This window comes from Xenopus laevis, chromosome 2L (assembly GCF_017654675.1).
Source record: "Xenopus laevis strain J_2021 chromosome 2L, Xenopus_laevis_v10.1, whole genome shotgun sequence".
Lineage (NCBI taxonomy): Eukaryota > Metazoa > Chordata > Amphibia > Anura > Pipidae > Xenopus > Xenopus laevis.
The window spans coordinates 20,172,311-20,185,880 of record NC_054373.1 but is presented as its reverse complement, the minus strand read 5'-3'; the positions used below and the strand labels follow the sequence as shown (position 1 = coordinate 20,185,880).

The 13,570-nt window shown below is 34.9% G+C and overlaps 1 protein-coding gene across 2 annotated transcripts in view; it reads left to right on the top strand.

The window, feature by feature from the left end:
* LOC108707429 (ephrin type-A receptor 6) overlaps positions 1 to 13,570 on the top strand; it is a 431,367-nt gene that overhangs the window by 324,021 nt on the left and 93,776 nt on the right. For both annotated transcript variants that reach the window (XM_041581591.1, XM_041581590.1), the window contains 2 exons: positions 3,049 to 3,119; positions 8,425 to 8,550. In XM_041581591.1, coding sequence (XP_041437525.1) covers positions 3,049 to 3,119; positions 8,425 to 8,550 — 197 coding nt within the window. The remainder of the gene's footprint in view (positions 1 to 3,048; positions 3,120 to 8,424; positions 8,551 to 13,570) is intronic.

Genomic DNA, 13,570 nt, shown 5'->3' with positions numbered 1-13,570 from the left:
ATGCCTGTGTTGTAAGATATCAATTCATTTTAAAGTATCATTTTAGCTCGGTGATAAGAAGGGGTTCATTCTGTGAACACTGGGCAAGGAAATTGTAAATAAATACTCAATTTTGTGAGAAATTTAAAACAAATTTCACTTTGAAGAACTGGATTGGTTCCTTACAGATGAGCTCTGCTACACTACTCAGAATTAGCAATTTGATGAACTCTAGCATCATAAGGTTTCTGATGGGTCTATTCGTTTTGGCGAGGCAAACTGAGATAAACACCTGCTGGGTTATCCGCTGAGTGATTATCCAGCATGGTCAAGCAGAAAGCATTTCAAAACCATTGCAAATAACATGCTGAAAAGTGTAATGCCATAGATATGCCAACCTGATTATAGTATTTCTTTGGAAACCATGCCTTTTTGAATAGCAAAGGCTTTTTATCTCATATAAACGTTCCATTTAGCAACTTAATTGGAGGTCCAGGTTAAAGTGTTTAATAGTTTAAGTGAATATATTTGTTTTCAAATTTACTTTTGAAGTTGTGCTCTGTTGACCTGAAACTGACATTCGATATACGCAAGGGTTACCGTTCTGTTGATGTGAATTTTCCTTTTAGAGGGAAACAATAGTGCATATCTGAACAATATGTATAAATCCTAATACGCAGTAATAGATTTATACAGATATATGATATATTTTATAGATACTTGATCACTTAAGGTTTATATACTGTAAGAAGAGGCTCCAAGTTCTAGTTAAAGAAGTGGTTTCCAAACTGTGGGGCTCTCCCCCTAGGGGGCTTGGATGCCATGGAGACAAAGCCAGTTGCATGTATGTTGTCCTAGGTACTAAGGGAAGCAAAGCTTGAAGGTTTATTAGAGAAGATTTGGGGTGAACACTATAAGCTACCCTAGATAGCAAATTAGTGTTTATCTCAAATCTAACCATAATTATTATTTTCAGATTGGCCTCTCTTAATTCATCACAATGAATCAATCATTTGGCTATAGTTACTACAATAGCTAACAAAGGCAGCAAATAACTTTTTTTCAGAAAAGAAAACAGACTTTGTTTCCATATTTTGCTCTACCTGGCCTCCAGTCTACCGGCCTGTGTCCCCTGTGGGTAAGCCTCCCAGTTTGAAAGTTACTGCCTTACTCTATTTTCAGATTTCATAATTTTCCTTCATAATTTTGATTGCCGACTACATATATGTGTTGCCTGTGAGAAAGTTGTGCCTGGTCTTAGAATCAGACACAAATACATTGTGGCTAAAAGGAACAGGTTTGACAGGTACAGGGCCTTTAATGAATTAGGAACAGTGTTATTTAACCAATCAGCAATCGGTTTTTATGCTGATATACTATTTAAAAGAAATCTCAGATTTAGTTATTATGGCTTCCAATCCTTACTATCCTGTTGTAAGCAGTGTCTCTGGGCCACACTATGCCTATTTTCAGCTTGTTTAATCAGAAACTTGAAATTGCTGTTTACTCCCTATCTCTATCACCAGGCATCTCTAGTGAAGAATATTGCATCCAATTTCAATGTAGCCTTCTGAATCCTAACTGAAACTGTATTCAGTGAAGGCGTTTGCATTTCATACCCTTCAAATCTTTACTTTCACCTCTGCTGCTAAAGACCATCTCTTGGTTTTTCCATCAAATGGTGTATGGAATATAAAAGCAATCTTCTGTCTTTCAGATCATCACAACTGCTTTAATTTATATATTCCCTCTTATCTCAAGTACAGCCCCTCTTTGCCCTTATATTCAGCTCAAGGCAAGCTCTTGTCCTCATATATACAGATGTCTCATGTTGGAAAATGTTCTTCCTAACTGCCCTGTTTTCTGATTTCTTTCTCTCAGTCAATTCAAACACTTCTTAGAAACCATTTTTCTAAAGGAATCATTTCAATGGCACTCATGCCCAGCCAAAGATCAGTACTTATGCTCTTTCCTTATTATTTTGTATTGCTGTGCCCCTTCCCCCTTTTTAACTGTAAGCTCTTTGCACTGTTATGCGTCAAGAATAATAAGATTTGTATAGAATAATTGTGAAACAGCTGGAGGCCATGATATGACACACTTGCAAAAAAAGTGTTGTTTTGATATATTTACAGACTGTTTTCCTTGTTCTTATAAATATTTAACCACCTGTTTAATTTCTCTCCCAATAATTTGTATTGCCCTCGTTCATGTAGGCTACATATAAATGACATCATAAACCTGAATTTGATTAGAGCTGGGTTTCTCAAGATGCCTCAGAACAGCTGTTGAAGTTTTATTATACCAATTCCCATGGTAAACCAGTGTGGCTCCACATTAACCCATAACTAAAAGGGCACACACCTTGTTCTCAAAAATAAAGCACTTATTATGGTGAATTCCAAGCAAAAGAATCTCATGAGAAACATTATTTTAATTAGTCTAATTAATGATTAAGAAGACGTGCCTTTGCCTTGTAACATGCAGTGACAGTACAACTCTTGAGTGCGAGGAAAGCACCGTAGAAAAGCACATCAGCATTGGTTTTCATTTGTGTTTTAGGATATACTTACTAGGGGTTCGACTTAGGGTCGAATATCGAGGGTTAATTAACCCTCGATATTCGACCGTCAAAGTAAAATCGAATATCGAAGGATTTATCGCATTTTCCTGCGATCGAACGATTAAATCCTTCGAATCAAACGATCTGAAGGATTTTAATTCATCGATCGAACGATTTTCCTTCGATCAAAAAAAGCTAGGAAAGCCTATGGGGAACTTCCCCACCGCTAACATTGATGCTCGGTAGGTTTTAGGTGGCGAAGTAGGTGGTCGAAGTTTTTTTTAAAGAGACAGTACTTCGACTATCGAATGGTCGAATAGTCGAACGATTTTTAGTTCGAATCGTTCGATTCAAAGTCAAAGTCGTAGTTGAAGGTCGAAGTACCAAATTCGATGGTCGAAGTAGCCAAAAAAATACATTTCGAAATTCGAAGTATTTTTTCTTCACTCGAGCTAAGTAAATGTACCCCATAGACTCATTATGTAAATATTTTTTATTCTTGACAGGTGTCAGTGGTATATTAAAGCGAAGATGAAATCGGAAGAGAAAAGAAGAGCCAATTTACAAAATGGACATTGTGAGTATGGCTCTTGAACGTTTTATTCCCTGGTAGTTTTTCATTTGCATTGCAAGGGAGCACCACATGTAGAATAATTGTACATTACATTTATGAAAGTTGCCTAAGCATCACCAAGGAAGCACTTATTTTGGGGTCAGACAAATGGGGTGTAGTTTAAAGGGTCACTATACCTTCATGTTTTATTTTCCCTTTGTGTTGTATTAATGGAAATATTAGTGAATGTATAATTATTTTGGTTTTGTTGTGTTGTGGTTTTGTTGTTTTGTTGCAGTTATAAACCATAATACAAAATCATTATTATTTTAATAATCATGTTCAAACCCAGGGATATTGTTGTCCTATTTGCACCTATATAATTATAGTAGAGTAGTGGAGGCCCATTTATAAAAAATGAAATTTAAGTGGTTATAGCTCATGAATGTCATGGAAGTTATTAAAAGATCTGAATATAAAAAGTATGAACAGAAAATAAAGCTTAATGAAAATGCGCAAACCTCTAAAAATTTGCGTTTTTGTACAATTACTAGCGAAAAAAATCTGAAAATCTGTAAAAGTCCAACTTGATTAAAAATGGTCCAATAAGATCACTGACTTCCAGTTGATCCCAATGAGTTCTGTAGGACCTCAACATTTTTTACCTGGCAAACTTTTGTAATAGAGGTTTTCGTGTTGTTTTGGGGTTTTGAGTTTTGGAGAAATATAGGAAAAACTATATGTTAGTAAATGGCCCACTAGGGTCCCTCTGGAAAACATTTGAAATTACCAAAATGATATGCAGGCATTTTGGATAACAGGTCTCATACCTCTATCACAAAGTGGAATGAATGAATATCACCACACTTGCCAACATCTAGCATATTTCATATTTTCTTGGTGGCTTGGTGGGATTTTTTTTCTATTCTAATGAATAGAATTTAATAGCAGAATGGGTGGAAAAGTAAAAATGTAAAATAGAGCTTAAAAACTCAATGTCTGATAATATCCATTCATGCAAGCTATGTCTGATGTAAAAGCACATAAAAAGCACGGCTGAAATCTGTTTAGTAAGCTAAACAGGATTATAAGAAATAAAATGGAGAATAATCTGATTGTAGTTTCCCTTTAACTGTATGTGAAGCAACAGCAGGTGTCTAGCAAAGGATCAAATATTTATCATGTGGGATTACACACAAAAGCCCCTACTTAAGTAATGATGAAATTCTGCATCTCTGACAGAACATATTCCTCTTTGCCCAGGAGATGTACAACAAAAGGAAAGTCAGAGATAACAAGGCGCATTCAGTATGTGAGGGGTAGCACAGGTGCACAGAGAAGCAAACTGCACAGGGAGATAACTCTTCTCTAGGCAAATGAATACATATACAGTGTATATATATATATATATATATATATATATATATATATATATATATATATATATATATATATATATGTGTGTATATATATATATATATATATATATATATATATATATGTGTGTATATATATATATATATATATATATATATATATATATATACACACTCACAGTATACATATATATACATATAATTAATAGCTGTAAATACTATTGACATTTATTAGATTGGAAATATTTCATTTATAGGGTTTACTACATTGCTATCAAAGGATAGTTACCCATATCACCCAAAAAGCAACTAGTCATTTAGTTGGCCTGATTTAGCACCTGTCATGTGCAATTTAAGGGTGTGCCAGTGAATGCCCATGCTTTGACTATATGATGCCCATAATGATCCATCCATTGCAAGACATTTACAAATAGAGGCAGTTTTTGTACTTTTTTTGTGGCACAATTGAACAGGATTTTTTGGGAAAAAGCATTGCAGTAAAAAAACATGAAACACTACACCAAAGTTTTGTACTTTGCTCCTGATAGTATAAGTCATACGACGGGTTGCAGTGATAACATTTAGAACATATTCCAGCAATTTTGCCTTATGTCCTTTTATTTTTCCTAATCGATCTCCAACCTCCCTTTCTTCTACATCTGTTTTATACAATTTCCAGAATAGGGATGACACCTGGAGGGACATATACTGTATCTTAAAAGACAACAGCCTGTCAATATGCATAATCAATAAACTGCCAATTAGCCATATAACATTTATTGTAGGTGTATTGTTTGTCCTTCCTTAAAATGCCTTTGTTTATGTAGGTATGTTACAGAAGCTTACATTTTAAGAATATGTAAAGGGTCAAAACTATATGAACGTTTTTTGACGCCGGCGAATTTTTGCCGCAAATTTTCGCGGGCGTTTCGCGAATTTATTCGCAGAGAATTCGCGTCTGGCGAATAAATTCACCCATCACTAGTATTTTGTCTTTATTCCTAAAAGGTTTAGGAAGTACAATCTTTATTTTCCAATATTTTTTTTGTGTGTTTCAGAATAAAAGTATTGCAAGACTTGAGTATTGCAACTCAAGACCCAATTATTTAGCTTGCTGAAGCATTTGGGTCTATTTACTAATATTCACATTTCTACTTTTACTATTTCTAATTTTCTCTCTAAAAATCTGTGATTTTTATTACTTGAAAGTTCTAGATTTAGATTTATAAAGTGTAAAAACCACCAAAAACTCTAATACAGGTAAAAGCAGTTGAGGTCCTATAGAAGTCAACAGGAGCTGCTCTAATCCTGCTGGACCTTTATTTTAGCCTTTCAGACTTTTAGAGGGTTTTTTTAGAGGTTTTAGGATTTAATTTTCAAAAAAACTTGAAAATATATATGCGTTTAATGAATTAGATGGCATTTGTGTTTTTAGAGTTTATTCAAGGTTTCAAAAAGTCTAAAACCACTAAAACAATAATGATGAAAAGTTGCCACCATACCCATTTAATATTGTTTTTTAATATAAAATCCAAATCTATAAATGATAAGTAATCAGTACTAATACTTGCTTCCTAATTTCTAGGCAGCTCAGCATGTGCATCTGAATAAAAGAAGACTTATTTCCTTGACTGCTAGCATTTTTAGAAAAAAAATTAAATAGGAAAATCTTGATCTGGTTAAATTGCAAAACAAAAACTCAATATTCCCTTAATTCATTAGAAGCTAAAGTGGCTAAAGATTTTTTATTCTAATTTTTGAGGTAAATCCCAAAACTTTGAGTCTGAAAAACACAAATTTACAAATATTCAAACTCGCCATTTTGTGCTATGATTTTCTCAAAAAGCATTAAAAAGTTGAACTGGATTTCTAATAAATCTGTCTCTTACTCAGCCAAAGCTGCTGTATGTATGAAACCAAAGCTATGATTGTGGAAGTGAGGAGCATCGGATAGCCATTCGAAATAATAATGAAATAATATAATGAAAGTGCAAAATACAGCACAGACATCATTTCAGTTCATCTGATTACCTGATTATGAAAATCCATACAAAAATAAAGAACACATCCTGGAATTAAATGCACAGTGCAAACTCATTATTGAAAGTAATTTTGTTTTTGGTTCCCATCAGATCAGGCAACTGTAAGAAAATGCGCAATGTTGCTCTGTTCATTCCAGAAAATATAATAAAGGCCAACTTTCTGATTCTTTTCTTTTCTAAGCCCTTCATAGAAATCCATGGTAATAAGTACAAAGGCAGAGAATCAACTGCTTTCTCCCTAAATATTGATACAGGCAAGATATAAAATAGCAGACGACTCGGTTTCCTAAATGATATTCACACCTGTAGGAAGAATTCTTTTAAATTATTAATACCTACACAAGGGACAGTGAAAGTACTTGACCTCTCTCATTTATGCATTATAATACAAACTCATTTAACCCCTTTGTGCTTAAAATCACTGGAGTGCAAATGTCTTGGGACAAAGCCTCACATAATTAAAAAAGTCTGTACGGCCGGCTCTCAGTCTCACTATTCTGCTGTTCCTGATTTGTGAATTTGTAAATACATAAGAGAGCCAGGGGGGTCACAAATAAAAGAGACTTTGAGGCAGGTGTTCAGAGAAGTATTTCTCTAAGCAATACAGTAAAACTGCACTATTCACAAAGGTTTGTTTCTAAAATTAATGGGTATAATGTACAGCCTTCTGCTGTGGGTCTTTAGAAACAGAATTACTAACCATGGATGAAAGCAGCAGCAAATGGTGATATATCATACCTGAAGGCCAGACTGGCAGAGAAGCATGTGGCAGACAGAAATCCTTATCTTAACATGTGTATCAGCTGATAAACTATTGTTTGCCTATCCTATACTACTCTATCCTATTTCTACGCTCTGCTATCGCTAGTCTGAAAAGCCATGTCCCCAAGTCATTCTACTGTGAAACCAATATATTTTCATCATGAATCACATATAATTATCATACTATACCATAGAGGAGGATATAATAAAAATTTGACCTAGAGAAGGCCAACCACCACCATATATACACAGGAAAGCCCAGCTATTGCAATATTTTACCTTATATTTCATTTACTGTACCAATTCAAAGATACCTCTGTATTGTAAGTAATGGATTCCAAACTGTAAGACTCCACCCCCAAAACATCCCAAAGCAGTGGAAGAGGGAACCCAAGCCAACGATCAATGAGGGTGAAATTTAAGGGTGAATGATTGTTTATTGCATTCACTATTCCTTAAATCATAGGATAGAGTCCTATATAGAGTCGGGACATGTTTTTTTGTGACCATAATATGAGTTAATGCCGCCCCCAATCAATTGTTTAAAGCCAAAAAATCTGAAAACCTCTTCTCTCCTGCCCCAATTCCATCACTGATTGTTCTCATTTCACCTTTCTAACTACTTCTTAGATCTCCTTCAAGCGTCAATTGCTGGTCTGTTTGCCCACCTACCAATTCATCAGTATCCATTTTTTATGGTCCATTCCAAAGTTAGTGCGTTTTGAATTAACACCAATCAATTAGGCTATTTAAAGCCCAGAGCACGTGACAAACACTAGACCCTGATGAAGTGCCAGGAGAGTTAAGGCACGAAACGCATAGGTTTTCTCACCAACCCACTGTCAAATGTTCACTAGATGTGCACAATAAAGCCGAATGATTATTGAGCAAGACACGTCTCCTCTGAATCCTTCGGTCAGCCCTGCACACCGGGTTAATTTTTGTACATTCCAAAGTTAACACTCACTTTTCTCAGCATCATACTCCTTCACCCAAGGGATAGTGAAGCAATATATTATGTATTCAATATGTGAACCTTAAAACTCCATTTTCAAAGTAACAACCATTTAATGTTTTTCTCTTTTCTTTTGTGTTCTTTCAGTATAGAAACCTCATAAAATGGAAGACTTTTGTTTTTATTCTTTCTAGTGCATTTCCCAGGTGTGAAAACCTACATTGATCCAGACACTTATGAAGACCCTTCCTTAGCTGTCCATGAGTTTGCCAAAGAGATAGATCCTTCCAGAATACGCATTGAAAGAGTGATTGGAGCAGGTAAACGGTATTAAAACGATTCCCTTTATATCTTGCTTTGACCTTAGATTCTGTCATTGAATGTTGTGTGATTTTGCTTGTCATTATGAAAATTTTTATTTTATAGGCAGCATTTATAGTATCATTGAATACACGAAGGTAACATTAGAGAGAAGACAAAAAGTACATCATATTTTGTAGCTCCCCGGAGAAGAAATATCTTGTCACCTAAAATCCTACAGAAACATTAGAACATCTGTCTGGTAAACAGTTTATACTGTTCATTAAAGAGAACAGGAGACAGTTCAGTATGGAGTTATAGATTATAATTGTTATAGAAAATTGATTCCTTGTCTATTTGCACTTAGGAGCAGAAACTGCCTTAAAGTCTAAAGTGACAGAGGTTTTGTCAGCTGACACATAAAAGTGTCATCTATTTGTCACATACAAGAGAACAAACCAAAGTTTTGGCAAGCCATGTGTAAGCTTCTAGTAACAAGAATATTTAAATATTGGTAACATCTTAGTTTATTAAACTACAGAGTTAAACAAATATATACAGGGGGATTTGTCATATAATGGGCTGCCACTTTGTTTTTACTGTCTTTACTCTACTAGATAAGTAAGAGCTAACTGCTTGATGGTTCCTAAGGTTTACTGGAGCAGAACAGATATATGTTTTTATGCCTTCATGACCCAATAAGATGATTCACAGAAATGCAGACCCAAAGTCTGTGGTGGATGTCGATTGATTTTGTACCAGAGTATGCACCAACTACAGAATATTGCTCTGGGCAAATAAAACTTGAAACTGGCCAAAGGATAAAACCTGGAGTCATGATAAATGGGGTCAGGAGGAACAGGTACTCAAGGCTCTGCCTTTTAGCCACTGCAGTAACATATTCATAAGTTACCTTGAAGATGATATTGATAGTTCAGATTTCTTTTGAGTCCAGAAGCTCAAATGATATACAATTGCTTGAAAGTTGAAATACAACTTCCATTGAGAAAGTCGGCAGGCTTTAGTTGCCCATTTTTTTTTTTTATAAAAATTGGATTGGTAAATCTGAAAAATGCAAAAATACTAAAACGTGCATTTTTCTTATATCAAAGCAATAATGTGAATTAAAATTGTACTAAATTTGACCGTAGGTGATTATACAAACAGAATAGGAAACCGCTAGACTATATTTAAACTAATGAGGAGTCTAACTGGGTTATAGTTTCTGTGGCGACATCTTTTCCCCTGTTTTCAAATGACGGTTTTTTAAGTCATGCACTTGATAGGAGTTCTGTTGAGATTGCTGAATGTTAAAAAAAGGCAGGTCACGTTTATACTCTTGCTTGTTATTGGCCTTGATGCTCATCTCAGAATCCTTCAGTAAGCAAGTCTGTAATCTCATTCTTGTTCCCATAAAATCTGGATTAACAGTTACCAGGGAAGGCAGCACTGTAGACTGAATGAGAGATACTCTGAGAGAGTGTGACAACATAAATGAGAGGATAAAGGAGGCCTGGTTTAAAAAATGAAGGAAAATAAATAAATTCCATACTCAATGTTCTACCTTGTAAAACAATCACTTCTAAAAAAACAATAATTTCTAAAACTCTGTAAATATTTTTCATGAGTGTTAATAGCTTACATAAAAACCATGCAATCAAGAAATTAACCTTAAATAACTGAGTTGTAATATTTTTGAAAAAAGCTTTTTTTTTCACATCACAGCTTTGTACATATTTACACGTAAAAGGATTATTGAAAGGGGATTTTTTTTAGTCGACAATGGAGCTTTATAAATAAGAAGTGGAGCCGCTTCTGGATCATAGCAGAAATGAGTAGAAGAATTTCATAAATTTCAAATGTATATTAATTTCAGCTATGTTATATCTGTAAAACAATAGGGGTCATTTGCTATGACTCACATTTATCAGTGTTATCCCATCGTTATTTGGGCAGTCGATTGATGAAACACTAAGTTCCTGGTTTTGCAGCAATCAATTGAGTTGGCTCTATGATGAATTATTTTTTATAAAAATTACGTTTTGAGGTAATGATTTTTAAATTTTGTGAAAAACCTGCTCATGAAAAAAAACACTTTTTTAATTAAAATACTATTCTGCAACAAGCAAGAGCAATCAAATTTGCTTGTTTGTTATTAAATCATTTTTTTTGCACATAAAAAAATTCGGTTGTACATCCTATATGCCAGGGATCCCCAACATTTATAACTTGTGAGACACATTCAATTGTGAAAAGGGTTGGGGAGCAACACAAGCATGAAATAAGTCCCTGGGGATGCCAAATAAGGGCTGTGATTGGCTATTTTGAAGCCTCTTTGCGGCCTAGTATCCTACAAGAAACTTTGTTCGGCAATACACCTTGTTTTAATTCAACCAAAACTTGCCTCCAAGCCAGAAATTTAAAGATAAGCACCTACATTGAGGCCACTGAGAGTAATATTGAAAGGGTTGGTGAGCAACATGTTGCTCAAGAACCAATGGTTGGGGATCACTGCTATATGCCTAAATAAAAAAAAAAATAAAGATGTCTGCAGACACAGCCTTCTCAAAATGAGACCAACTGATATTTAGTAATACATTATTAGTTCTCCAGTGAAAAGCTTTCTATTGGTTGGTCTCCCTAAGCACAAATTTCACACTCCTCCCCCTAAAAGAAGATATCATTACTGTCACTTATTGCTGAATTAAATAATAAAAATATAACAACTTCTGTGAAAATGGCGACTTTATTAGGATTTTCACAAGAGGGTTGTTAAATGCAAATTACTTTTTTCATAGGTATATTTTAATTAAAGCCAAAAAATGTAGACATTACAGTAACTATCTTTTAGGAGTTTATGCATCTTGATGAGCTATTTTTCTGTTCCAGTAGGCTCGTACAAACACCCCACTGGGGCTTCTGTATCCTTACAATGCCCTTAACTTTGTATGACTTCTCTTTTACTCGGTACAAAATACAAATGCTGTTATTTGTTCTTTACAATAATGTTCTTGCTTAATTGAACTAATGAACTCTGGTTTCATCAGCCGCAGCTAGTAAATTCCACATGCTTACTTGGAAATTGCTGCATGCTAGATTTCAGTTAAATAATCAACATTCATTAAATTTCTGGCATAATTACAAGCTTGTAGATGGTGTTACATATTGAGTGTATAAGCATCAGTAAGATCAAATTTATTGCATCACTGTACCATGGTATTTTAGTGTATACTTATATTATTAACATTTGATTGTATATATATATATATAATATAGTGTGTGGGAAGAACTCTAGAGGGAAGGTACATATCTCCCAGAATGCTCTATGAGACACAGAATGTAAAGAGAATTACAAATGCATTTTACTGCAGGTGTGGGAGTGATGTCCCCACCTGGGAGGAGGGAAGCTCTCTGCCAAAGGCAGGAAGCAGGAAGTGAGATTGTGTGTGAGGTAACTAAAAAAGGTCTGTGAAAAGAAGAGTTTGGGATACACTCCTGAGATAAGTCTCTAGAACACTGAGGAATGGACTAACTGCTTAAGTGTTACTGAAAAGAGCAAGACCTCTACGGCCAGTGGGCCGTAGAGGTCTTGCTGTTTTGATTCAAGGCTGTTTTGATTCATAAGCACAACTTTTATATATATATATATATATATATATATATATATATATATATATATATATATATATATATATATATATATATATATATATATTGTGGTGAGGTCACTACTAGGATACCTGGGAAAGTCCTGTGCTTATTTATGCCCCAGGTTCCTAACAGAGTGGTTCCAGGACTGCTAGTCAGTGTTGGACTGTGATGCTAGGGGTCCACCAGAAAACCTTAGACCGTGGGCCCATTTTCCAAACTATTATTCCTCTTATCCTCACTCAACCTCTTTAATATCTAATTTTACTATATTCTTCCATTATTACACATTTTTCCCCATAAAGAAATAGGGAATGACCATGAAATAGGCCAAATGTTTAGAAGCAAAAAGGCCCACTGACACCTGGGCCCATCGGGAGTTTTCCTGGTATCCCGGTGGGCCAGTCCGACACTGCTGCTAGTCCAACCTGGGTGTTTTGAGTTGTCCTGAGGCATCTAGGGTGGATATTTAAAAAGGCAGCTCAAGCCAGAGTGTGGAGCTCCAGTCTGGAAAAAGACACAGAAAAGCTGCCTGTGTGAGCTCCCTGAGAGACTTGAAATCACCACAAGGTTTCAGTATTTGTTTGTGTTGGATTATTATCTGTTTTATTATTCCTGGTTAGTTAGAAAAACCTGTTAGCTAGAAACCCATTAAGTGGCAAGGATTTTGTTTTGAACTGTTTATTTTGTTTATTTCCTGCACGTGAAAATAAACTGCCAAAAAGAGACTATTCTCTCATGAGTTATGATTATATACAGTTACGGGATCCGTTATCCAGAAACCCATTATCTAGAAAGCTCTGAATTACGGAAAGACCTTCTCCCATAGACTTCATTATAATCAAATAATCCAAATGTTTAAAAATGATTTCCTTTTTCTCTCTAATAATAAAACGGAACCTTGTACTTAATCCCAACTAAGATATAATTAATCCTTATTGGAAGTAAAACCAGCCTATTGGGTTTATTTAATGTTTACATGATTTTTTACAAGACTTAAGACATGAAGATCCAAATTACAAAAAGACCCCTATAAAAATCTGGGTAAGTTAATGTATATAAGTATTTATATGTTGTTAACAGTAGAAGTTAGTATGATTCTAGTGCTCATTTACAAAAGGTAGGTGCAAGTTTTGGAGTGGTAATTTGTACCAGGGTTAACCAAAAAAAGAATTAGAATGAAACTCTGTGGCCCAAAGACGCCCTATAAGTAACATTTGCAAATTAACATTCTGGGCATTCAGAGCCCACAAATATGAATAGTTATATGAGTTCTTAAGGGTGACACTTCCCGTTCCTGCATGCCAAACACAGAAGGGCTCATTTACAGATGATGGAGAAGAAGGTAAAGTGTAAAAACAGGCACAAACATATTTTTAACACTTTGCACCC